General features: G+C 47.7%; 2 protein-coding genes across 2 annotated transcripts; both read right to left on the bottom strand.

The window, feature by feature from the left end:
• Window positions 1-118: 118 nt before the first annotated feature.
• On the bottom strand, window positions 119-12580 carry LOC308064981 (serine protease 55-like). Its single transcript, XM_080390348.1, has 5 exons — window positions 9204-12580; window positions 8637-8826; window positions 7501-7760; window positions 5052-5194; window positions 119-459 (listed from the first exon to the last, which is right to left on the bottom strand). Exons 1-5 carry the CDS (start codon window positions 9412-9414, stop codon window positions 157-159), a joined length of 1107 nt encoding a protein of 368 aa, XP_080246474.1. The 5' UTR covers window positions 9415-12580; the 3' UTR covers window positions 119-156.
• Window positions 12581-12722: 142 nt separating this feature from the next.
• HADHB (hydroxyacyl-CoA dehydrogenase trifunctional multienzyme complex subunit beta) lies at window positions 12723-27530 on the bottom strand. Its single transcript, XM_080390347.1, has 16 exons — window positions 27467-27530; window positions 25805-25879; window positions 25377-25418; window positions 23795-23891; window positions 23128-23172; window positions 21762-21861; window positions 20457-20544; window positions 19692-19879; window positions 18205-18385; window positions 16978-17099; window positions 15595-15674; window positions 15462-15509; window positions 14957-15044; window positions 14323-14397; window positions 13661-13825; window positions 12723-12857 (listed from the first exon to the last, which is right to left on the bottom strand). The coding sequence occupies exons 2-16, from the start codon at window positions 25869-25871 to the stop codon at window positions 12822-12824; spliced, it is 1422 nt and encodes a 473-aa protein (XP_080246473.1). The 5' UTR covers window positions 25872-25879; window positions 27467-27530; the 3' UTR covers window positions 12723-12821.
• Window positions 27531-27542: the final 12 nt, after the last annotated feature.

Raw genomic sequence — 27542 nt, 5'->3', positions numbered from 1 at the left:
CCCCACTCCCCTGTCTCACTGTGGCATCTCCTTTTGGTGTCTGTGTCCACATGGGTGAGATGGAGCAGGCTGACCTGAGACACAGCTATATGGATCAGCAGTGAAAGAAGAATGAGACAGTAGTTCTGACTTTTATTATGTTTGGGGAAATCTCCTCTACAGTAATCTAATTGCTCCTAAAGAGATAAATAAAAGGAGACAAAACTCAAGGAATGCCAGCTGCGTGCCAGCCCCGGAAGGAATCAGCTTGGCATTTGCATGGTTATCCATGCCTTCAGTGAAGAAAGGTTTCCCTCTTCTGGCTGTCTCCTTCTCGATCCAGTCATGATAGCTGTAAACTGACATTAAGACCTGAGGGTTTGGCTTTACTGCGCAATCTTCTCCCCAGCTGACGATGCCGACCTGAAACCACTTCATGGTGCTCCAGTAGCTGCAAACCAGAGGTCCCCCGCTGTCGACCTACGGCATAAGGAGCATCTTATAGCAGGATCAAACCTCGGGGCTCTCACAGCAGCTGCACCTCACAGGCTGATTGGGAAAAGCAAACTCTAACCCCAGTATTTGGGGTAACAAGGACATTTTGGACTCAAAATGTCACAGCTCAACCCTGAGGTCCCTGCAGAATAAATAGATAGAGAAGGTAAGAGGAGGAGATCAGTCACAAGCTCTGGCTCAGTGCAGTGCCCTGTCCTTCTCGGCCTTTTCCACGTGCTCCCGGGGCCCCAGAAGGCTACCTGAACCCTGTCACCCAGAGACAACATCCAGGGGTGAAAAGGGACATCTGCTGTCGCTCATTCAGTCTTTGACTTCTCTGCAAAACTGGTGCATGTAGGTGCTGGGTACCTGCCACTGTTAATTTGGGGGGCTAGCATCCAGAAATTGGACAGGAGACGAACACTAATCCTGACAAACCCTTCTTGCAACCATGGTAATTTTACTGAAAATTTGACCGCTACTGCAAGGGCAACCACCATTCACCCAGCGTGCAAGCCTTCAAATGCACATTGCAGGCACCCTGCAAAGAGGAATGTCACTTGTCTGCCCAAATCATAAAACGATAAAATGATGAAAGCCCCATAAAACCATGGGACACAGGAAAAGCGTTCCAATTCCTACGAGCTGCACATCAAAGCACCCTTCAGGAGCAAATTTAAGAGACTGCAAATGCAGAAACACCTGTCCACCGCTCTGTTCTGGGAATTCCCAGGACACCTTCCTACTTAAAGCAATCTGTCCCGGACTTTGGGGAAAAAACCCACCTCATCACGTTTGCAATAGTTCAGTGGTGGAGAATCCACCACCAGAGTGGAGAGTGGATCACCCTCTTCGCTATTAAGCCAAGGTACACTCATAAAGTAATGTTGTGTAATTAGTAATAACTTTGAACTGAAATGCGGTTAGCTTTGACTCCTGGCCCCCAGGAACTCTTTCAAGAGGCAGAAGGGTCCATAAGCTCAGAACTCATACCTCCCTACAGTCTGCCATCAGACCACCACCTACCCACCTCTGTTCAGCTGTTTTGAACAGCCAGAGGGACTGACCACGCTTCCCTGGTTTGTGGCCTTGCCCTTGTACGTGTGACGATTTACCTATATGGATCCAATTTTCATTGGCAGACTTTTTCTTGAAAAAATGCAATTTCACAAGTCTTGCTTTGCAGCTTTAGAGCCGTGTTAGCACCAGGAAAAGGATGCAAGAGCTTGTAAAAGGATGCGAGAGCTTTTGTCACTTCTGCACCGGTTTAGCACTCTTATGCATGGACCAAGTGGGCGTGTGAGGGGTGAGTTCAGCTCCAGACTGGTCACCTCTCCCTGCTGCTGCCAGTGCGAGTGTCAGGCTCCCCTTGCAGTCACATTACTGGCACCAGGCATGGTCCGAGATGGGGGCAGCGGCATGCCAGGGGGCTATCCTGGGATACCTAAAATGGCACTGGAGGCTTGGATGGACTGGAGACTTGCATGTAGGCAACTGTCCTGCCTCGGAGCCGTGTGTCTCCCTGTGAGCTAAACGCCTTGGACTTGCCTTTAGTTCATGGGGAGCAAGAAGCACTCATACAGGGATTTATCTCATTTTAAAAGAGATGGCTAAAAAGGTCTCAATGACTCACATGTCAGAAGTGCATTTTTCTCCCCGTTGATGGAAGGCTGATCTGCTAGATGCAGATAGCTATTGACAACACATTTGTATCTGGTCAGATGAATCCCACCCACGGTTGTACAACAAACACTGCTACCGCCTTAGCTATGTGGGGTGAGAGCCCTGAGCATCCCAGGTGCTGTAGAGGGCATCTGCCGTTTCCAAATTGCTGACAGTGTATATGGGCAGGACATACTGCAGGTGAAGGAAAGAGGTCATCCCCTGCCTTTTTCACAGAACTAAAGAAACCTAAAGCCCTAGATGCACCCTAGCGTTTCAGACAATTATTAGAGATGGCCAAGATCACCTCCTGCTACGATCGGTGGAAGGGTGTAGGTACCTTCAGTCCATGACTCCGATCAGCCCTACACCAGGGGACAGTGCAGGGCATGGTGAAGCTGAGCTGGAACCATCGCACTGCTTGTTTGTGGCCACTCAATGATTCCTTCCCCTGAAAGTCAGGCCAGGGACTGGGCCCTCCTTCATCTGTTGCTGCCCTAAACTGTACGTGAACTGTGACTCCAGCTGAACACACCAACCTAATCACCACGCCACAGAGCTACCCCCACAGACCTCCTTGGCAGAAACGCTCTGAAACAGAATTGGGCCATTTACTGAATTTTGTCTGGATAGGCAAGACACTGAAGGAGGCGTTTGCTCTGTGAGTCCCTTAGACCAGGGGTCCTCAAGCTACGGCCCGTGGGCCGGATACGGCCCCCCAGGGTCCTCAATCCGGCCCCCAGTATTTACAGAATCCCCCCGCCCCACCCCACCCCACCCACCCCCCGCCAGGGGTTGGGGGGGAAACCAAGCAGCCGCAGATGACTGCCTGCCACTTCATCCGCGCGCCGGCCCCCTGGTTAAAAAGTTTGAGGACCCCTGCCTTAGACTCTTATTGTTGTTCAAGTTACCATTGCATCAGAGCCTAACAAAAGATGCTTAAGAAAACAAGGAATTAGACATCAATTGTGGTTCATGGGGTCATGGAAGAAATGTAGCACACACAAAAATAATACGCAGGCCATCTCTAGTGTCTGTTCTTTAGCACTTGTAGGCCATTCATGCTAATGAATGAACATCCATTAATGCTAACGTTCATGACTAAATAGAACCGTAATTCAATTACAGATCTTGTTAGTGTTAATTCACAGTCAATCTAGATATTTCCCTGAAAAACTGCTAGGGAATTGGTATACAATAGATTTTTCTTTCTAAGTGAATGGATTATTATTTCGTTTAAAGCACAAATACTTGGGAGCTCTGCTGTTCAATCTCCTTGCGTTATTCTAGGGATATGGTCGGTGATCCACAAATTAGTCTTGTCTGGTACCAGTACGATGGCAGGTGGTGAAACGTCGGAGCCTTTCTATTGACATGCTGTTGCTGCATGGGGGTATTAAGGCAGTGGTCGTTAGGACAGACCTTCTAGATGATGCTTTGGTGAAGATATCTGAGTGGCTTTTGTTACTTAGATAAAACAGCTTGCGGCAATGGGGAAAATCTAGCACACAAATGGCACAGTAGCTCAGTAGATGGCACTGTCCACAGTGTGCCTCGCTACCTGCCCAGGGCAGGTGAGTTGGGTGTCCCGTGGTCCCTGCTGCAGAGCAAGTATCAGGTTCAGCCCTGGCCTCCCAGTTCATTACCAGGCAGCCTACTGCGGGCAAGGCACCAGATTCCTGAACCAGCCTTGCCAGGCAAAATGTGCCCTACCGGGCTGTAAGCAGCACTTCCCAGAAAACCCTCTATCAGCAAAATGTTTCCTCTCCAGCAAATTAGCAAGTTCCGATGAAAAGTCCTGTCTCCTGTTTTTCCCCTGAAGAGCTCCGCTTCTAGCCCAGGGTATGGTTTTGTCCTGCTCTCCTTATTTCAGGTTGCAAGACGTTCCTGCCTGGTCAAGCCTGCACTAAAAGTGGGCACTTGCTGGGTTATGAGAATTATCACACAGGCAATCGTGTACTTCCACTGCCTGGAAAGCTCACATTTCTAGTTCGTTTCTCAGATGACTCTAACATTATTGTAGATCAAAACAGCACCCTCATCAGCTTTCTGAATATGGGAGATTCACTTTGCTGTGTACAAGTGCTCTTGCTGTTTCACCAGCACAACGCAGCCGCAGAACTTAAGGCTGGGCTGGGAAATGTGTTCTTTCATCATGGTAATGTTACCCCGTGGCAGTTTCCTTTTTAAAATTTTTTATGGAATTTAATGGAGGCGAAAGTCACTAGATGAATGGTTTCAGAACAGATGCTCTCCAGCTAATCAAAAAATGATTTTGCAAAGCAAACTTGCCCTCTGCTGCCTAGCTATGGGCCCAGCTCGCACCAGCTTTGCAGCCCACGGCCCCTGTACCCGCTGTCTTTGCCTAAAGGGCAGGGGATTCCTCTCCATCCTGGGTGCTCGTTTAGTTCCCTCAGTGAAAGATTCCTACAGGATGAAGCTGTGCGTACATGTGTCTGACATCCCAGACCGTCTCTCATGCCAGGGGACTTGCTGGGATCCAGCCTTCTCCCTTGCCCTCCCTGCAGCTCACCATTTCCCTCGCAGAGCTCCCATCCTTCTCGCTGCAGGGAGGGAATTGGGGGGTGGTGGTGGTGTTTGGGGTGTGGGGGGGTGTGTGTGGGGAGCGTGAGGAGAGGCCCATCTGCTCAACAAGGTGTTTCGTTTCCAGCACCACCACAGCCCTCTGACCCCAGGAGCCCTGCAGCCCTGCTGCCCGGGCCAATATGCCTTTGCAGGCGGTTTCGGTTTAGTTGCCCCTGGGCATCCTGCCCTGGCCTCCTGCAGAGAAGCTTTAGCAACCCCAAGAAGCCATGGGAGGTATCCATGTTCATTCCCAAAGCAGAGGCACTTCTCCCCCAGTGTCTCTGTGCCCGCGTAGGCAGCGCGGTCATCCGGGAGCCTGTTGGCTTTACCTGGCAGGGACCTCTTTCTCCTTTCTCCAGCTCAGCACACAGCACGTTGTTCTCCATTAGCGGTGGGATCCGCTCCAAGCACTGCTCCCTGCTGACAAGCTTCATCCGCGCTTTCTGCAGCACGTGGGTTGGTGCCTCTGCAGCTGCAAGTGAGAAGAGAACGATTAACAAAACCTGCAGAGCAGCGCAGGCTTGTAGGGGTGAAACTGCAGCTGGAGGCTAGCTTTGGGACTGCGCTCAGCTGGGTCTGTAAAGCACCTCAGGGCAAGGGGGTCTCGGGGCACAGCCATGTGGTCCTGGGTCATGGGGGCTTACAGGGGCTCTCCCGATGTTTAGCAAAGGTAAATTTGTGCTCTTGACTTTATGCCAGACTAAGAGGTGGGTAGGTAGGTAGAAAGGGGGGAGGGGAGGTGTTAATGGGCAAAGCTGAAATCCTGGGGAGTGGAGGCTTGCTAAATAGGATTTAAAATGACGACTGATTTTTGTAGATGACCTCTGGGATATGCTCCAGCTGGAAGCCCCCCAAAGGGATGGCTTATCCTGCTGGTCCTGAGATGAGCTGCGTTGCACACCCTGGGTTTCTCACTCTCGTTTCTGGGGAACTCAGTTGGAGAGACACTTCATGGAGTCCTGTGAGAGCGAGCCCTGCAGAGGAAAGTCCACTGAGCTTTCCCCAGAACACATGGCCTTGCTGTCCCCATGCTCTCCTTGGGGGGCTGTGAGGCCATGCCTCCGCCAGGGGACCAGCTGTGTCTTTCAGAAAGCGGCTCTCAGGGTGGCAGTGCACGATGGAAATCACTGCTTTATTCTTCCCTTGAGACGGGAAAACAGAAATCGCAGCGGGCACCAGCAAACGAAAAAAAGACTGAAAATATACAGGGCTACTTGGAGAACCCACTCATTTCACCCACGTTTCTCTCTGAAGTGAACCTCAAGGATAAACCTGCCTTTTGGAGGATATTGCTACTGGGGAGGAGACCTACAGATTTTCAGAAACTCCTTCTACCACGGTTCACCGAGCTAAATCCTCCCAGCACCTTCAGCAGGATTTTGGGACTCAAAGGTAAGAACTAAAAGACAGAAAGTTGTCAGGTCCCGTTCCCAGCGAGGATGGAGCTGCTCCACAGAAGTGCCCACAGATTCAAACACTTTGATGCGGGCACCTCCACGGAGGTGGCTCCACTTGCCGAGGTCTAACTGGCTGCAGCTGAAGAGGAGTCAGGCTGGTGCTACCTGAGGTGCCTTTTGAGAGACGTCGACCTACAGAAGGCTGGTAGAGATGGGCAATAATCCATTTTTCCCCACCAAGGAACAGTGCCTCATACTTCTTGCTATGGCCCGTATCACACATGCCTCTCACCAAACGCAGCTTCTGCTGGTTTTCTTCTGAAACCTCTCCCAGGGAGAAGGGGGGGGGGGTGTGTGCCAGGGCTGAGCATGCTGACCTCGTGCTGGGTGCAATTTGGGTAGCAGAAGTGATGTCAGCTGAGCCCACACAGCAGCAGGAGCCCAACCTCCACTGCCACACCATGCATTTTGCAAAGAGACTAGCTGAAGAGAAATCCTGCCAAGCTGCAGAGTGGCTCTGCAGCAGCACGCTGCTTTTCTGTCTCTAGGAGCACGTTTCCTTGGTGAAACAGGAGAGTTTCACAACTACGGTACAGTGTTGTGTATGACTGTTAAGCGAGGCCAATGAAGCCTAAGAAGGAACATGCAGAGTTTCAGAGATGAGGCGGTAACCCTCTGGAGCAGAACGGCAAGGCTTAAATGGGACATTCGCTCGCGACATCCTAGGAAGGACTGTTCAAGCCTCAAGGCACCACCTTCCCCACTCTGTCCTGATTAATTCTTTCCAATAATGAAATCGCTCATTAGCCATTTAGTGACATTTGTTCAGGATAGACATTTTGGGTCACAATCAGCACCGGAGCTCCTTTCATTAGGGCTTAGACAAGAGCGATTAGCGATAGCAATCTGCTGTTCTAAATGAGGGAAGAAGGGTGGCCAGTACCGTTGAATCAACCTTGCCTCCTTGTTCATGGAGGCAGGAAGCCAAAGACAACCCTAGACCTTCATTTCCTTTATTCCAGAACGCTGTAGACCCAGACTAACTTGCCCACCAGGGTGGAGCTTGTCTTACTCTGGATGCCAAGAATGGCATCCAAAGTAAGGTTGAGTTCCTTCAGAGCAAAGGTGGCTCTGAATTATTGGCTGGAACACACACGCTCAGAGTAGCCCGGACTTTGCTCTGGCGTCAGTAGGTGGCTGCTGGTTCTTGCACTGAACAGAGAACTGGTGGCTGTGCAGAGGCTGCGAGGGCCTGGATGTGCTTACCAGGGAGGTAGGGAGTGGAAGCTAGTGTGGGTAACCCCTCCCGGGAGAGAACGTGTACTTAAAATGCATAAAACCCAGCCTCGGTTAGCAAATGCATCTCCTGGCAGTAGCTCACCTGCTGTCTTGGAGTTGCTTGGGGTTCCCCACCCAGCAACCCAGCAGTGTTGCCACATATCGATGTTGTACATGAAGGGCAAGCAGATGGGTATTTTCTTATTGCTGAACTGGATGGGAAAGCTGAGCAGGATCAGAGCGATATCATTTTCCATGCTCGTATTGTCAAATCCTTCGTGGATGATCAAGCTCTCCGGTTTATGTTCTTCCAGTGGGAGGCTGAGGTCATTTCCCCCCATTGCGACGGTCAGGTCTGGTGGCCTTATAAACAAAACAGAAGCAGTGCAGACATAAGCAAACACAAAGGCTTTGTGTTATAAAGGTTGGTGCCTCCTCCCCTCCCCCAGGTGGGGTAGGGTGGTGCTCAGCAAATTGCAGAGGCAGGTTGGCTATAGATAGTGTCAAAATGTACCCTCACTGCTGGGCAAAGCTGATTTTCAGGGCAGAGAGGTGCAGAGGCAGAACATGAACGCAACCAAGTTATATAAATAGCCCAGTTGCTAACAAACAGGTGGAGTGGGCAGCATCTTCTGGATTGCTGTGCCCTGGGCTGGCTGCTCCAGACCGCGCTGTCCCCAGCCAGCTGCCACAGGTTGTGACGCCACAGGTCGTTTGTCACCAAGCAGCCTCAGCTCTCGGACCTGCCGAATTTTGGAGGGGGCTCACAGAGGGCGGGATGCTGAGCCTGGCCATTGCATGGGGTTGATTTCTCCAGAAACTTCTGCTCTAAAATCAGATTCTCCATGAGGGAAGGGTGCTTGCTATATGAAAGCAAGGGCAATTTGGGGGTTAGAATAAGCTGGAATGGAATAAATCTACTTTTACAAGGTACCGCAACACGTGTAGGCATACAGGAGATGCTTGGGGACATTACCAGCGTCATGGGCATTTATATAAGGCTGCTCAAACCACCACTGAAAATATTTCCCTTCCATACCTCCTGGTTACACAGATTTCTGCACGTTTCTGTTGTAACACTACCTCTGATCAAAAACAGGCCCATTTTCTCCAGAGAGACAGCCCCTGTTTGCAGGGCTCTCTCTCTGGCCCAGTCACGTATACCTCGCATTTGACCCCCGGGAGGAACGTTATCAACCCATTGCGCCTGGGCTGTCCTCCCTTCCCATGAGTACTTACACCTCTTCTCCAAAGCAATGGGCCGCAGTTAATATCCACGATCTGCTGATGATGGTGCCTCCGCAGATATGTTTCCCCTTGCTCTGGATGCTCACATGCCATGGGAACTCCCCAGCCTTGGCGTATCTCCTTGCCGCGATCATCTTGCCAGTGTCCCGAAAGGGCTCGTAAGATGGTCGGAGGCCACACTCTGGGTACAAAATGAGACATATTGCTCACGTACAGCAGTGCCACTGCCTGTGCTACTGAACTAGAGGGGCAGGACATCAGCTAAGGCACTGCTCTGTAATCATCCACGCTACTTGCGAGGGGCTTTGGTAGAGATCATCACTGTAGCCTCCCTGAACCTGCACTCTGCCAACCAATGCCCGGCAGTTTGGGGACTAGCAGGGAGCACGAGTGGAAGAATTCAGCACCAGGCTGTAGTACAAGCCATACTTCTATGCCGTCAGATACAAGAAATAAGCCCAGGCCTCTTTCATTTACCAATAGGCGTATCTCCTGTTGGGCTGCTAGCAATTCCACTGTGCTGGTCATTTCTAACAGTAAAAAGTACGGAAGGAAAACCTGCATTGATGCTGCCGATCAGAAAAGCGAAACAGAGGAGGGTGAAGCACAGCATTTCAATCCCAGTCCTGGACCGACACACTTCGACAACGTTCAGAGCAGTGGTGCTCCTGCAGACACCACAGGACGCCTTCCCTACTCTTGTGTTCTCACCAAAGGCAACGCACCTCCCTGCCGCAACCAGGGTCACAGCGCAACCAGGCTGTGACATCACACATTCCGTTTGTTTCTGTTGACATCACTGTTGGACGCTGTCCTTTCGAAGGCGATGGGGAAAGCGCAGTGGTTTCCCAGAGGCTTGGGATTTGCTTTAGCTATGGTAGGGATAGGGCAGCAGTGAAATCCCCGTCCGTATCCTGGAGTGACTTCCACAGGGTATTGCAGTAGTGGACTTAATGAGTTGGGTGCTGTAGCCCTTTTTGGGTCTTGAACCATGTTCTTCTCTCCAAAGACCTCAGGTGCTGATCCCACATCAGCTTTCATCTTTGACTCTGAAAAGTGCTGAAGCCTGTCAAACTCCAAATTAATTTTCTTTTCTTCATTTAGACCGTGGCTGTTCTCAGAAGGAAGGGGCAGCTCTGTGGCAGGGTAAATTTCAAACGGTGCCAAACCAGAAGTATGGTACCAAAGATGCTGAGGCAGCCACTTTGTTGTGGGCGAGGGTGGCTTACGAGACCAAATCCAGCTTAAAAAACTAATCCACGAGGCTGACTCATTAGCATTTCACCGTTACTGATTATTAAAAAGGAATAAGGCCTAAAACCCTAAAGATCCACCTGAGAAGAGTCTCAGGTCTGAAAAAGCCCCGTTCTGCCTTGCAAATTGCTCCGCTTGGTTCCTGAGGAACCGCAGCGTGTAGTGCTGAATCACTCTGTTCTTGCTCACTGTACCCAGGCCTAAGCCATTGTTGGAAATTACCGTACCAGGTACTAGAAATCATAAGTTAGGTAAAGTTAGACACACCAGTAGAAGAAAATGGTAGCAAGCAGAGATTTATGTAAAGGATCCTGGCAGGGTCACTTATGAAAGAAAGCTGAAAGATTCAACTCTGAGGAAGACCACCTGAGCAGGGCCGAAGGCCGGAACGACCCTCTCAAAATTGATGCCAAGAGAAGACTCTGCTTAAACGCCGCCCAGGCTCTGCCTAGACTCCACCTATCATTAATATGCAATGAGATGTTGTTATCACATGAATAATGTACGAAGAGATGTTGCAATCACGTATGTTAAATGTATAAATTACCCTGTTTCGCACCTGTGCTTTGGAGCGAGTTTGTGTGGTGCGAACCACCTCCTCCCCTGAGCAGATAATAAATACCTTCCTGCTAAAAGTACAGAAAGTCTCTTAGCAGTTTTCTTCATTCTGAGGTTTTTCGGCATCAGGGTGCACAAAATTTTCCACAGATGCTGGTTCAGCCCGGCTATGCCACCAGTTCGGGCTCCGTGAGCCTCCTACTCAAACCCCACTGTGGGACGCCATTTTGCGGCGTACGAAGGCCCGGGCTGCGGCTGTGGTGCAGGCAGAGACGCTTTATTGTACAGAGAAGCCCATATTTACACCTCTGAGCCCGGATACACATCCCAGCTGTGTGTACCACGGGCCTCAGGGCAGAAACCCCTGGTGCAGTTCCACAGCTCTGGAGCACTGCAGGCCTGCAGGCGCCTTGGCACTGCTACATCACCGCCTTCATCTTCCTTACTTTCCTGCACAAGAGCCAGCTGTTCTCTCAGCTCCTGACAGAGCTGACGTTCTCTATTCTCCTCTCAAACATCTCTCTTCAGACATTCTCTGTCCTCCACTCCCACACCCCCCTGCTCAAGCAGGCTCTCCTAGAGCAGCTGCTCAGGGCCGCAGCCAGGCGGGCTCTGGACGTCCCCAGAGAAGGAGACTGCACAGCCTCTCTGGGCAGCCTGTCCCCGTGCTCCGGCACCCTCAAGGGAAAGAAGTTTTTCCTGCTCTCCCCACGGAGCTCCCTGTGCTGCAGTTTGTGCCCGTTGCCCCTTGTCCTGTCGCTGGGCACCGCTGACAAGAGCCCGGCCCTGGCCCCGGCCCCCTGACACTGGCCCTTGAGATATTTTTATCTGTCACCTCCGGACCAATGCACATGCTTCAGCTCCCTCCAGTCCCCGCAGCAAGCCCCAGCCACCCGCTCAGCCACAACAGCCCAGTGGCCTCGCAGCAGGGCAGTCGGGGTGCTTGTGCCCCCACCATCCATCCACTGCTGCAGAAAGCCCTCTGCCCAGCCGGGCATGTTTAGCTTCACTAACACAGCAAGCAGCTACACGTTTCTGTTGTGTGGCACCTCATTACCTTTCAAGACAGACACAAAGCAAAAGAGGCACCTTCGCCCCTCACCCAAGCAGTCCCTGCCTGCACCCGCACCCACCTCCCTCTGCGGAGTTCCCACCCGCACCGAGCAGCAGCATTGTGAGCAGCATTGCAAGATTTCCAAGCAGGAATAAACAAGACCCACCCACGCGGCTGTCCCTTATCGTGTGCGTGACTTGCAAACTGCCAGGGCATACAGCAGGTGCTGGGTCACAGAAGCTGGGTTTTTTCCTACAGACTCAAAGGTGTTTGCAGGTTGTTTCAGAATAATCTCTATTCCCCGGCAAGTCATGCCAGCCATCCTCAGCATAACAAAACCACAGAGAGGAGAAAACAACCCAGAACATTCACCAGAAGGGCAAGAACAACTGTCTCATTTTCCCAGTACCTTGGGAGAAAGACCGCAAGCCTGCACACCTGAAGTTTGTCAACAACTTGATTATGCCTGAGCAACACACTGCCCCCATTCCTGAATTTTCAAGATGTCAGACACTGCAAGTGCATCATCAAGGTGCCACAGAGAAGCACGAGTTACCAAAACAAGTCTTAAAGTGTGTATTTTGGTGATTCACTGGGGCTCTGGAGCTCAAGGTGGGTTCAGGGCAGATTTCAGAGCTGCTGCCTCCCATTTCAGGAAGCATGGCACCCAGTGCCACCTCAGAGCACAGCCCCCAATACCACAGAAGCTGTCCCCAACACACTTCAGGTGAGGGGAGGGAAAGAAAAAAGCCAGGCTATTTTTTTTTCCTGATTTATTGTGGCTAAGATCAATGACACCCATTTATCAGAAGCAATTTGCTAATTCCAGTGCTGTTTGGACACCATGCAGCAAACCTCCTCCTCACAAACCAGGTCAGCCAACTGCGTATGAACCCATTTCTGAAAACAATCACTCCCTACAACATTAACTCACACCTCAGCCCACTGACCTCCAGTACTTTACATTCTCCTTACCTCCAAACTTAATTCTCTGTACATGCTTTGGAATAATGTTTTTTCTCCAGAGGGGAGAAATCTTGCTTACTGAAGAGTTACCATGGAAATCAGATTGGTTACAAGAGCTCTGGAGAGACTAAGAGCCACATTAACTTTTACTCTCCTGGAAGTGGAATATTTGTTAAAGCATGTTCATTAGTTGAAAATTACCAGCTGAGTAGCTAAAAGGTATTTACAAAGGCCACCAAAAATCCTTTCTGAGAAGGACTGTATGTATGTTTTTATTAGTGCATTGAAATGGCATTGCCAGGCACAGGACGTATGAATAACCTGCTCAGCAGTCCCTTGTCCCATTACTGAGGGTAAAGCTCCACTAACATCGCGTGCCCCTGGAAGGAGAGAGAGAAAGAGAACAGTCACAGAAAAGACTAATTATTACAGACACACACTCAACTGGGGATGCCCATCTCCCGACTGTCATAAAATAAAAGGGAAGATGAAAATTGAGCTGATTCACTAAGAGGGCTCTGCAGACAGTGGTTTGACAGCTTCAGGACAGCACAGATGTGCTTCAGGCTGGCCAAGGCACCAGAGTCCACCCTGAGTAATGCATCAGGCTGTCCTGAGGACCAAACTGGGAATCGAGGGTGAAGGCAATGCTAGGACCAGTGCCCTCAGGTGACAGAAGGTGAGCCCTGCCTGCTAGGTCCCCACCAGTCCCTGCAACCTGAACCATGGCTCTCATCCACAGCCTCAAGAATTGTAAGGAAGAGTCTCACCCCCATTTTTCTTGTAAACACCCTTCTTCCTCAGATCAGAAAAACGATCCTCAGAAACCACAATTTGGGAAGTCTTTGAGAGTCACCAAAGGAAACCCCCAGAACATGGCTGAAACCTCTCTTTGCCTTTTGTACCGAACGGGCTGATGAGGGCTAATTGCCCAGGGATGATTCCGAGGCGGGCTGGAGAGTCTCTGAAGTGGACAAGGCAGGAGGAGCTCACTGAACTCAGTCACAACGAGGAGGCAGCCAGCCAAGCCGGAGGGTATTATGAACCCCCAAGTGCCATGGGACTTTGGAGGTGCCCCCACGGCCGGTGTAACTAGACAGGATTTCATAGTACCAACAGGATCAGAAACATAATTCCTGCCCCTCTGCAGAGGGAACAGGGCCAGACCATACAGCACCATTACCTGCCCTCCTGCAGCACAGGCAGCAACCAGGCCGTATTGTCCTCCCTCCTTCCTCAACCTATGGGCAGCAGTAATTACCAGACGGCAGCCAGTGGCAGCAAAAGGATGTCCCAGTGAGAGGGAGCCACCCCAGTTATTGAACTTCTCCATAGGAGGAACTCCGACCTGCAAGAGCACACAGAGGAGAGGACACACAATCACCTGTCTGGAAGGAGACTGCCTGACCTACTCATGACAACGCCAAACCTACAACAGTCCAGGCTGGCTGTATGAAGTGTTCCTTGGCACATAAAAGAGCCTGACAACAGGACAAAATTGTGCTAAAGGCTTTACTGCATCACCTGCAGCCAGACAGGTATACTCCACGCTGTTAGAAAGCATGTCCAAGGACTGAGCCCCTCCCACTGTTTTTTATTCCCTCCTCTCCAACAATTACCATTACGGTTCTAAATCACCTCCTGCTCAAAATGGGAGCACCATTGTTCCCAAAGAAACTCCTCACATCGGGATTTGCTAACCCAGAATTCAAGAAACATTGCTTCTCCTCACAGAACACAACAGCCCTGCTTTGCAGCACCACCACCATCCTGCTGCAACGAGGAATTAAATTAATCCTAAAGTTAAACTAAACTAAAGATAAAAGTGTCCTGACTGTGTCTTACCTTTGACTTTTTGCCCATGTAGTTTTGTGCAAACCAGTCCGAATCCATAGCTTTCAGGTTAGCCAGTATCTGCCCCTGGAAGGGAGAGGAGGGCAACATTAACAAGGATAATGGCAGACCTTGAGGAAAGCCTATGGACAGCGCTAGTAAACAGGAGTTGTCCTGAGGCTAGCTACAGCCACAAAACCAACACAGCCAACTAAAAAAGCATTCGACAGGATCAGCCCTGTTAATTAATGTTAGCTCAACCTTAACTAGAAAAAGACGCTGTCCAAGTAACGAGCCACGTCACCACAGTAACACACAGCCCCAATCCAATTAGTAGATGATGTGCAGAAGTGGTTTCCTTCATACAAGGGTCTTGGGAAAGCAAGCTTTATTTTTTTAATGTATTATTTTAGAACAATCGGTATTCCTTTGGTGACTTCAAGCAACGTAAGCCACTTAGCATAGATTGTGTCAATGTAAAAATGTAACATTTAAAATATATACAGTACTTATATTTAGACATAAATGTAGAATTACACCTATCTACATTTAGCGAAGGTCTTGAGAGCTTTCACCAACACGAAAGCAGATGTCCACAGAATGATATTTTACAGTTAAAGGCATCCTTAGTGTTCAGAGTACTTACAGCAAAAGCTTCGTGGAATTCAAACACATCAATATCAGCCATGGTTAGACCAGCCTTCTCTAGCACTTTGGAAGTAGCATATGTTGGACTGAAGAAGAGTTAAGAAACAGAATTCTGGTGTGAATACGTTTCCTCATAACATCATCCCCCTTCTCCACAGTGACCCACATTACATTCCTTCTCTCTAGGGTTCATGGTACAGTGCTCTGCCTGTCACACTCCAACTAAAACACAACCCCAGGTAACTACTGCTAGTACCAACAGACCAAGGTGCCCCCCAGCAAATGAGGGTGGGTATTTCCGCCACAGCTGCTCTCCCATGTTAGCCACTTCCCCATCCTGAGTCACACCTAACACACCGGCTCTCACACCTTTCTGAGAAAGCCTGAAGAGATGTAATCTCTCAGGATATACTTCACAAAACACAAACATGTAACAGCAAGTCAAGGCTAGCTGTCACACTAGTACGGCCTGTTAGGGCATGCTCTTGATCATCACCACCTACCCCAGAAGCAGCTGGTCCTTTGGATCTTGGGACACATACACAAAGTCCCTGCACAGGAGAAATGCTGTTAGCAACAGAAAGAGAAGAAAGGGAGAGCAAACTTCAGAAGCTACATAGAGTAGTCCCTTTTTACCTTAGGTAGGCCTTCGGTTTGTATCCCATTGCCAGAGCCTTCTCCTCAGACATGAGCAGAACTGCTGAAGCACCATCCGTCTGAAACAGGCAGACACAAGCAAGATCACTGCCTGAAGAACAAGCACACCCTGCACACAAAATGAGCCTGACAGCCCTCCGGCAGAGCAACTGGCAAGAAAGGACCCAAATGTAACCGGAGCTTCCAGGACATCCCCCTATGATATGGGACAAAGAACAACTCTGCATGACAGAGCTGATGGATGGATAGATGGATGATCTCCGAATGGTGTTAGCACACACATTACTAAAGCACTTCCTTAGAGTTCAGACCCACAACTCCCCCTGGTTTCAAACAGGACAGAAATCCCTAAAATCCCTGCCTCTCCTGAGAACAAGCTGGTTACCCCAAACACTCACCTGTCTACTTGGCTCCGTCCCAGAACAGGAGTATAATTCTGGGATGACACAAGCCGCAGGCTCACCACATTATTGCAAAGATGAACATCACAGCTTTGGCACATGACCACTTATTTGGGGCTAATAGCCTAAGCTCGCCTACAGACCTGTGGCACAGAGCACACCAACAGCATTTCTGCTGTTCCTAACACCAAGGCCGTGCCATTACCAGGCTTTTTTAAGTCCCCAAGAACGCTAAGGATTAAATAGCATCGCTGCTGAAAGAGCTCCAGCAGTAGTTACTTGCTTCCTTTGAAATGCTCATCACAAACTGTGAAACACCTTTTAAATACACAAGAACCGGTCAGGGCTGCATGCAGGAACACGACCGCCACCTTGAGCCCTCTGTGGGAGACTTCCAGTGGAAATCACCTTCTGTAAGGCTCAGATACACCTCACCTAATTTACACAACTACCTTAAACTTCAGCATCTAAAAAAGCTTCCTTTAAAAGCGCTAAAGAGAGAAAAAGGAGGATATGCAGAAGAGAGCTCGTCATAGATGTGCTAGAGAAATCTCTCCTTCCTCTCTGTGGATTACAGGGCAAGCCTTAAAGTGACACTTTTAGGCTAAAACTACTAACTTCTAGACTTAAAATGTGATCAATCCCATCTGGGACAGAATTTTCACATGTGCCTTTGAATGATCAACCCTTATAAGGCAGCTACAGAAAAATCAACAGGTAACACAGACCAAGACTTCAGGTGTTTAATTTTTGATTTTAAAAAGAAACAATCCAGTACCCAAGATAACCAGATGGTAATACAGATCAAAGTTACCCTTGAAAAATCTGAAAGCAGGTGACATTACAAAGGGAACAACTAACTCCCACAGATTGTAACAGCTTGACCTACACACCTATGGGAGGCAGAGGGTAAACCAGACAGTTCTCCCTTCTGCCTCACAGGGATGGGACCACACATTACCAGGAAGGAGGAGTTGGCAGCTGTGACGGTTCCGTAGGGCTTGACAAAAGCTGGCTTCAGCTTGCCCATCTGCTCAAGTGAGGAAGGACGGATCCCATTGTCTTTGGTAACTGTATCTTTGCCTGTTGATGAAAAAAAAAGAAAAAATATTTAAACTACAAAAGTCAGCAATATACATGAGTTTGCACATCAACAGTCTGGGGGGGGGGGGAAGAAACAATCGGAAAACTGTGCTTTTTATGAGAAGTGGGAAAAGGAAAAAACAGAAAATCCATTCATGGTATCAGCATATTTAACCTGGCTAAAAAAATACCACTTAAAAATTAAAGCTGCATTACTTTCTCTCTGAAGATTGCAAAAATGAAGCACTGCTATCTATTTACTGTAAGAAAAAATCAGTACATGGAAAACTCACTTGATTAAAGAATTTAAATTCAGATTATAAAGCCTAAATGGGAGAACTGGGCCTAAATCAGTATACATTTATGTGCCAAGTTTTGAGGAAGTAAGAGCACTAGGAAGAACCAAATATATACACCTTCAACTACACCAGCTGCTTAAATAAGCCAGTTAACAAAAATTACCAATTTTAGTATAAAGACTGTATGTAAGCATGAATCTAGGAAACTAAGTACAGAGTAAAAGTGCCCCAGATGGATAGGTATTACACCAAAGCATGTCCACTGGCTGATGGGCGATGAGGGTAGAAATCAGGCCACAGAAAGGACAGCTTAAATTTTCTCCCCAAACTATTTCATATTGGAGCAATGACTGTGAGGCTGATGAACCAGAGTCTACCAAGATAAACACATTTCAGCTCTTCCTATCCAGTGTCTGATTGATCAGATCAGGATTTTATTAGGCTTTCTATTCATTGTTAGTGATTTGGGCTATAAACATGGGTTCTCTTGTCTGACTGAAAGAGCAGGGGGATTCTTGGTCCAACCGTTCTGATCTTCCTTGCTGTATCACCACTTAGCATGGATACAAGATGGGCATTACAATATTTAGGTAACTGAGTATATGTTTATATATTTAGATGTATATGTTTAGAAACATGCTCTTATGTCAGTAGTTTTCCAAGGAGAAACCATCTCTCACGAGTTAAAATCCATATCAGATATACAGAACATTATGAATCTGACCCCAGTACTTCCCCTCCTTTACTAAATAAAGTATTTCTTTATTGCATGAAGTGCATGCTAACAATGAAACATGCATTTTTACCTGGCACTTTGAAGGGTACCACATCGAGTAGCAAGCCTCCATCCTGGGCTTTCTTAGCTAGTGTGTGTGAACGGAGGGCATACTCATCTTGCTCCAAACGGGAAATGGCAAAGGCAGCAGCCAAACGATCAGCGGAGTGCCCCATAGTCTCACTGGTGGAGAACTCTGCCACAGCTGGGAGCTACAAAACAGAAAAATAAAGTCAGCACACATCAACACCCATCCCTGAGCAGTTACATACAGTTCAGAAGTTGGTTAAGCCCTGCACAGTCAGCCAGTGAAACCCTTTTGTTTATTGCACAGGGCAGTTTAATATTAGAGTTATGCAATTAACACACAGTAACAATACCAGAAGTGACTTGGGCAAACATATTAGAAGAAGCATCACTTTCAAAGATTTTAGAAAAAAAAATGGATAAAAATGAGGTCCAGACTGCTGCTTACTGCAGGGGTTCAAGAACTGTACTGCATTTGCACGTGCAGACAAAAGAGCAGCTGCCTTCTGCATTGAACAAGGAACCCCCTCTGAAGGATGACCAGACTTTTTGGGCTAAAGTGAAACAACATATCCTGGGACCTTAAAACTCCCTGTCGAATACTTCCTCAAGAAAAACCAGAGACAGGTGATTTCAGCTTAGTTTTCACTCTTCCAGCAGCACACAGGAAATCCCTGCATGCATTTAAATCTGCAATTTTCATATCTTTGCTGGACTTTGGACCTCACCTCTGCTGTACATACACTGTGCTTCACTGCACTCACACTAAAGGCAGGCAGCAGCAGCGCAGACACACAGTTTTCTTGTGAAGAGTTCGGTGATGGTAAGGAGAGAAATGCTTTTCCTTCTCATCTCCACCACGAAGTAATTCACCCCTCTCATGCCGCCAGACAAAGAAGAGTGGCTCCCTCTACAGCAGACTCCTGCCTTTAACAAGTAGACTGCAGATTCTCATCAGGGCCCAAACAGGGGAGCTGAACACATTTAGCACCTGGCAGGGTTTGGCCAGGAACAGCAATCATAAGGCACATTTAAGATGCATTAATCAAACAACAATTCTATTCATATAGTAAGGATATTCCTCTCTGATATTAAGCATGTTACTTCTATTATCTAGGAAAAAAAAATCTGCTGATCCTTTAGGACCCTTGCATAAGTTTTGTATTTCTGGGGGAAAAACCTTCTACTTTTGCAGTCTCCAGCACAGTTTGCCTAGGAGTTGTAGGACAGGGAGTTTTTGAATTTAGTTAGGTTTACTGAAGACATACAAGACGACAAAGCAGAGAGTCACAACGCTATGAGATCCACTAATCAACTGCAGTTTTAACTTAAAGCACAGGACGAAGATCCAATAAAGGCAAGCCACAAGCAGCCACCTTACACTTTTTAAATCCTCTCCATTGAGGCTAGAAAAATTACCTAAGACAATTTGTTTTACACCTCCCTAGAAAACAATTTAGCTAAATATCTAAATGTCTGGAAAAAAATTACCTCAGGAGCGAAGTAGTCAGGGCGAATTTTGGAAATCAGGGAGAGCTTTTGGCCTAAGGTCTTGGCTCGGTTAAGAGTCAGCATAGTCTTCCTCATCTTCCTACTGTGACGAATGGGAACATCTGACATTAACTCCACACCCCCAGCTACCACAACATCGCACTGTCCAGCTGCAATCATACCCACGCCTGCAGAACAAGACAAGAGTTTCCCATGAGAGCTGTGGGAAGAACTGACACTTAGCCTGTTAGTGCTTTGGATACTACTACATTTTATTTCCTTCTTCAGCCTCTGGCTTTGGCCAAGTTATACAACACATGTTTAACAGAGACAGCCATTTTCTGAATCATGCTGGTTTTACAACTTTGCTTCTACTTCTCTTTGTCACATGCAGCAGTTGGGAGAAGAACATCCCCAGCAATTTGAGACAGTAGCCGGGTCTCAATTTTTTTTGCTCTGTTTAGGCTAAGTCAAAAACAAAAGTAGCCTGAAAGGTAGCAACTTCCTTATCATGATGGAGTCTTTACCTCCCAAGCTGAAGTAGACACTGAGCAGAGACTACTGCTGAAGGCAAAGGGTTATCAAGCTGCTGGCAGGTCTACAGCAGACACTTGATTCATATTATATTTTGTTGGTTCAAAAACTTCCATTCCAGAATTTCTTCAAATGCTTACTTCTATTCACTAAGCACTGCAAGTTAGACAAGGTATGCAGAGGAGTTGCTAAGCTCCTTCCCAAACCCATAGCTTCTTCCAGCCAACGTACCTGTGGTCATAGCCTGGTTTGAAGAAATGCAAGCCATGGTGACTGTGTGGGCTGGAGTTTTGTCTGAGAAACCTGCTCCCAAGGCAGCCTATAAGCAACAAAGAATGGCTGTTAAAACCAGCGCCTTTTTGCTCCACAGGGTCAGAACTACCTTCCGCCCAGCAACACACCTTTCCACATAAGCTGAAAACAAGTACATCAAGTTTTCATTCAGCCAACTACTCATCCCCTCCCCAGACTCCAGGAACAGGAGGAAACGGCAACTGACAAGGTTCTCAGTTTCATCATGCAGACAGTCACTGGCCATCCCCGTTAATAAAGTGACAAACTAACTGCACACTTCACAATTTCAAAAGAACTTCCAACTACTTAGCATCATCTTTGCTTCACCTTATTTGCAAAGGCAATATAGGAAGGGAATTATTTAGAGCCCCTCAGTACAAGGCACCGTGACCTGCTTCACACAGTACAGAAAACATTTCCTGCAGTTCAGAGCACAGCCTCTCAATCTGATGCAGCTGAGAGCACGGCCTCCTACCACAAGAGAGCTGCTCACAGCAAGACCTTCCCTAGTTGAGATGTGGCCAACTGGTTTAAAGTTCAACAGTTGTTCCCAAGTTAAAATTATACCACAGCCTCATCTGACTGGCAGGTGACCAAAGCGAGTATTCGCATACACAAGGCTAAAACTGCTGATGGAACTGGACAGCCTCATAACCACCTCCTCAGTCGTTCCAGCCCAGGTTACATCATGGTTTTGCCAAGTTGCAGAGAACAAGAGCAGAAGCTCCAGATTACAGAAAATCACATGCTGCCTCCGTAACGTTACTGCAGTAGACCAGCTTCTTTCTGTGAATAGCATGCAAATTGTGTTTTCTAACTGCCCGAAAAAAGGGCAGGTAAGCTACTCCATTTCAAATCATTCAAAAGCTGCATCTGATCAGCCAATAATACCACAGTAATCTATGACAGCACACTCTAGTCCTCTCAAGTACTTTGGACAAGCCAGCATTTAAATCAGTTAAGAGCTGAGTGATCACCAATCACTAACAAAAGCTTCCCTCTCAAGGAAGAATCAAGTAGAGGCTTCACTGCATTAAAATACACTTGATCTACAGCAGATTTCAACAGGAGGGAGAGTCCCATACAGTTGACACATACAATACTGCACAACTAGTTCATACTCGCAAATCATGTTTAAACAAACCATAACACTGCAAATTTCTTTTTTTGCGCCAAGTGTTTGTCATCTTCATGCTAGCTGCAGAAATCAGACTCACAGAGGAAATGCTGCAAGTAACCTACCTCTCTGGCAACATTACTCGTTTTCACCTCCTGGATAACTGTGCCATAAACAATGTAATCAACAGCATCCTTTGGGACACTGGTCCGGTTCAGCAACCCCCTGAGGAGAAGAATAAAAAAAAAGAATTTGCACCATGTAAGCAATAACTACGTCACAGTCCTCCAACATACTCTTTCTGCCAGCTTGGCTGGAGAACAAGGCAACAATGGAGTCACATCTTCTGCCCCTAGTTAAGAAGAAATCTTGCATGCATATGTACTTAATGAAAAGTGTAATTGGCTATGGACTGCAAATAATCATGGTGATAATAGCAATATAAATTATTACATAATTTCATGAAAGCAACTGCTCTACACTCCCTCCACCCCCAAAGTGGCTGTTAGTATCTTCCCCAAATTGGAGTATTCCGACATCAAAAATTTAAAGGAAGAGGGCCTTAAGAGCTAAAGCTGATCACCTTTTGTTTAGGAACATTTAAAAATTCAGTAAAGACACACAGAAAATAAGCAGTGTGTTTTCACCATATGGCATCATTTGCCAGAACAACTTGACAAACATGTCACCACAACAAATCCCACTGCGGGCAGTGATTTAAGGCCACTGGGATACAAATGCAGTTTCATGCACTAAAAAGCACCAAATAACAACAAAACTAAGGGCCCCTCAATCAGTAACTTCTCTTCTGCAGCACATTAAAACCCCCTCTATGTCTGGACACAGCCCTCACACACGACTAACACGCTGCCTGTCAAGCAGATTAGCCTGCCGTGGCTAAACATGGCATTCAGATTTGGCACAACTTAACCAACCTCATGATCTTTCTCTGAGCCTTGAGATCTCCCTTCCCCCCAGTAAAGCCTTCTCTCTTTTCAACAGCACTTTGCCCTGCTTCTCAACACAGCAAACCCACTCCTAACAACCTACAGCTTTTGTCAAATCACTGCAGAGTGGAAAGGACAGGCAAGATGATAGAATTAGCTTGTTATTCTTGTTGCCACTTAAGTTTTTCCCTGCATTGCCCAGACTGTTTTTCCCATGAATTGTAAGCACACCTCAACAGCAGCTACGACCTCTGTATTTAGAAAACTACAGTCAGAATTCAAACTAAAGTTTGTCAAGCAGGACAACAAAGCCATCTCTTTCTAATAGCACATTTTAGCACAAGCCTATTGTAAGCCCCACTGCTTAAGCCACCTATGAAGGTGGTGGTGGACCATGAAAAATGAAGGCCCTGGATCATGTCATTCGGAGTCTGAGACAAAGCTAGAGCCTTGACTTTCAAATCTGTTGAAGCTACCATACCAGCGTTGGGACCCCAGCATCTCAACAAGTTTTTTGGGCTCTTCTAGTGTTCAATTTACTTACTGCAGTGCTGCTCTTGCTAAGTCATGTGGCATAAGATCCGCATACCTGAAAGTTAAAGAAGAAAGGCAGAAACTTAGGGGTGTCAGAAACCGATACAGATGTCCACTTCACCACTGTAAGCACACATCAGTGGCAAAGAACTGGTGACATACCAGAAATGCTCTGCTGCATTTATAATCAAACATTTCATACCCCAGGTTGTGAGGACTATTGGTGTGTAAGCCAGCATGCAATTGCTGTAGTAAAACCACTGGAAAGCAATAGTTACAGAATAAAGAAATCCCCTATCCATCCTCAGAAAGTTAGGTCTGATTCTAATTCAGTTGTGGATTTGGTGGCATGACACTCTAGCAAGAAGAGTCTACAGCAGATTCTCTGCATCTGTCCTGCTAGTTTTGTGAAACTTGTTGCTTTATTTGCTGTAAATTTACCAGCAGGTTCCTCTAGACAGGCAGCACAAATCCTCGTTCTTCTCAGAATTCATATACATGGTCAACCTTCAGACCACGTTTTTTCATTAGGTAAGCTGGAATAACTAGCAGCCTAACTTCCATACTTCTAGGCATAAGAATAACTACATTAAAAAGAACAAGTAAGCTGATTTTTTTTCACAGAGATTCTATAATTAACCAAGTCAGCATGTATTTTCCTCTTATTTTATACTTACGAGGTGCCAGACTGCAAAAATGGAATACGGACACCATCTACCACAACGATATTCTTCGTGCCGCTTTTGGCTAAGGTCTTCTTACTCTTAGGCTGGGCTGCCGAAAAACAAGTAATGTTAACAAGAATACCAGCAAGCTTAAAGTAAGACCCTGTAAAAACTACTAGAAAACGGGAAAATGTTCTCTTTTGGTGCATAAGTCAAAAGCAGGGTAGGTAGGACACCTGAGCTGTAATCTTGTCTCCCTCTGGCTAATTATGAGATGTGTGAAACATGATTTAACAACTGGGTACATCCCCCATCAGCAGAGGGATTCATCTATAGTTACACTGAAGCAATGGTACAGCTGAGAACAAAGCCACGTAACTCCCAGTCTCTATTACCACTGACAAGAATACTGCAGGAAGACATCCCTCTCAAAATGCTGTACAGCTTTCAATATGAATGAGGCAGACCAAATTCAGAGTGTGAGTAAGATCTCCCACTTGGGGAACAGCAAGGACTTCAATTAGCAACCAACTTACTTTCCACAGTAACTGCCTATATACATGCTCTTACTGCACAGTGAAGGTAAGATAATTCAAGGTAATCAAAACAGTTCAGGAAGTCAACTTTCACTCCCAGAGGAAAGCAGTAGCACAAAGAATGCATATATTTGCTGTGGGTACCTTGTTACTTCTCTTGTATGGTGTTTGAGCATCTCAGGTTCAAGACAAAGCATGTCATGATAAGAGTATTGTTCAACAGGCCGCTGACACAGCTCTTCCGAAGTAACGATTAACAAAGACTTCAATGAGAATTTCCTAATACCACAAGGCCTGTAAATCTTAATGACCATATGGGGCAGCTCCTTTTACAAGCAGGAGGACAGAGACATGTAAAAGCAGATTAAGGCCAGGAAATACTGTGCTGAAGCAAATGCCAGCACTAGGATGAAACTCCAGCACTGTTCTTGGGTTATATAAGGCTTTCTGTGCAAAGCCAAGGAGACGAGGGGGAGCTGCTGTCTAGGCCCATTTCCAAACCCCAGGCAGCTCAAAGCATTAGTCACCTGAGCCACCCCCCACAATGAATCCCAGAATGCCAGATCACCCTGACTGCTCGCTAAGTGCCACGGCTAAAAATCTGTGTAACTGTGCATGTTCAGCAGCTCCACCAAGACCTGAGCCTCTCACTGGTCTTGTTGGACTTCAGAGCTAATTCCACAAGCTCCTCCTTGTCACAGACAATCCCCTCCCCTCTGGGCAAGTAAGCTGGTTATGCCCAGACAGTTCATAAACGCCGAGTTCAGCTTCTCTGTTTAGGTTCTAGAAATAGCTATCTGTCAGGTGACAATGGAGCGTCAGCTCTGGACTGGGCAGAGCTGCTGAGAGCCAGGGGCATTCAGAGGTTGACGGGACTCTGCCGCAAACAGCGGTTTGCCTGTAGTTTTACTTGTTTGCAGTTTTTGAGCACTCAAACTAAAGCAGTCTGTGCCGCTTGTCTGAGATTTTAGTGGAATGAGACTCTGGAAAAGGGTGGCAGCTTCAAAAATAGCCTTCTCTAGCACAGACCCACTGCTTTTCCTGTTTTTTCACTCTACCTGCAGCTTGTAACGGTGAAGAGCAGCTCAGTGATCGAGCAACTGAAAAACAAGAAAGAAAAATAGCATATGTCAAACAAGAAATGTTAAAAACATTTCTAGTTTCTGTAAGAACTATTAAAAAAATAAGATAATATCATAGTAAGACAACTGCACTAGAGCATCTGTGAGCTCTTTATTGGTTTACTTCGTTCACAAAAACAACACAGGTCACATTACCCATTAACATGAGATTCCTCCCACACCTGATGTGGGAAGGGACAAATACAGCAACAACAGAATTAGCTAGTTAAAAAAAGAAGTCATGTTTTTATAAGATGACAATGGAACAGAGATTCAGATACAAGCAACCATTCCAAACCCAAGACTTAAAAACAGAATTTTATGACCTACCAATTCAAGCTTTTAATAAACTTAAAGATACTTACAGACCCTGGCAGCCCATGCTGAGGAAGCAGGGAGGTTTCTGATGGCATGGGTCAGCATGGAACTCATTTTGATATCTAGAAAATTGAGAAAGACTGATCCTAGTCCAATCTAGTCTATGCAGAGCAATTTCAGGTTAAGCAATCTGCCTGCTTCACACATGGCCAAAAAAGCGTAGAAAGAAAAGACAGTCCAAAGGCAGCAGTGCAGAGAATACTTCCTATTACATTTTTTGAACAGCATCTAACACACAAGGAGTCTGGCTTACAACTGTGGCCTGCAAATGTTCATGTAAATAAATACTCATCTCTCCAGTGACCCAGCACTGTACTGACAGCAGCCAGTGCCACTTTCAGTCCCCCTCCCAATAACTGTTCCACCACTTCCTTCCCCACTGGAAAATTGTCCCAGTGCCCAGCCAATCTCACTACCAGCGTGACTTTCCTGATGCATTCTCCTTGGCACAATTTCATGCTGCTACCTCTTATTTTAACCATTGATGCTAACCTCAGTAACTCCCTGTTGAATAGCCCCACAAGAAGCAGAATAAGTTGGTATCCACTACCACAAAAAACTTCCTCTGTAGCCTTCATGAAGCTAATTCCAGTACAGGGTTTCGTACAAACAAATCCTCAACTACAGTTTTTACTGCCCAGGGCAAAAAACCCCCCATATCTCATGGCTCGTTCTTTTGCTGCTTCACAGTAACATCCACCGCACTCTGTCACTCTTCTGGCATTGAAGCAGCACTCTTCCTCCAAAATATACACACTTCCCCTCAAGGGTTGCAGAAGCATCTGCAGTCCCAAGCCCAGCACACCCAGGTATTGCGGGTCTCTACAGTTTCTCAAAACTCAGTGTAAGCTGCCAGCCAACCCCTTCCACTTTGACACCACACCCTACAGCTCCACACCTGCAACATGCCACGCAGCGCTCCTCATTCCCCAGCCTGCTCTAGCTATGTTGGCATCCCAAAACCCAAACCTAGGCCCCTCACATCAGTAAAGGTCCAAAAATCAAACCTCCTCCCATGCATACTTCCCTGAATCACCTCCCTGCAACAGTGCTCGCCCTCCACCCGTGCTGAGCTCCCTCCCTACACTTCTTTCCCCAATTTTCCTTCGCAACTGACAAAACTGCTCCTCTCCAGGTCCCCAAGCCGGACCCACGCCCTGCACACCGCACAGCTGCTCTCCTCACAACGCACCCACCGGCCTCGCCCCCCACCACACACGCTATCCCCCACGTTTTTTATAAGTCAGCCGCTCCCCTGGCACCCCAAGGAGACAGCACGCGAACTGAACCGGCCAAAGCTCCTTCCAGAGCCTGCAGGATCTGCCCCGCTTCCACAGCAGCCGCTACTGCCCTTCCCCTCTCCACACACAACACCGCCGACCCTCGCACACGTTTCGCACACACACGCTGCACACCCACCCCGTGCGCTCACAGAGAACACAAGCTACACCCCCACGCACTACACACCCGCTTCTCCCCCTGCCCAACAGCCGCTCCTCACCCCACGCACAGACCAGAGCCACTACCCACCCACTCCTCGGCACGCACACACCTCACAGCCACCTTCACCCTTTGCCCGCCTCCCCTGCACCCCCAACCGACCGCCCCGACGGCCCCCTCACCCCGCGCAGGCCCCGCCACCCCCGCACCTCCGCCGGCACCCAGCACCGCCCCGCACTGCCGCCGCCGCCTCCTCCCCTCCGGAAGGACCCCGCGCCCTCCGCA

The sequence above is a fragment of the Falco punctatus genome (genome assembly GCF_963210335.1).
Source record: "Falco punctatus genome assembly, chromosome: 5".
NCBI lineage: Eukaryota > Metazoa > Chordata > Aves > Falconiformes > Falconidae > Falco > Falco punctatus.
The sequence above is the reverse complement of the archived record's forward strand: the minus strand, read 5'-3'. Positions and strand labels throughout refer to the sequence as shown.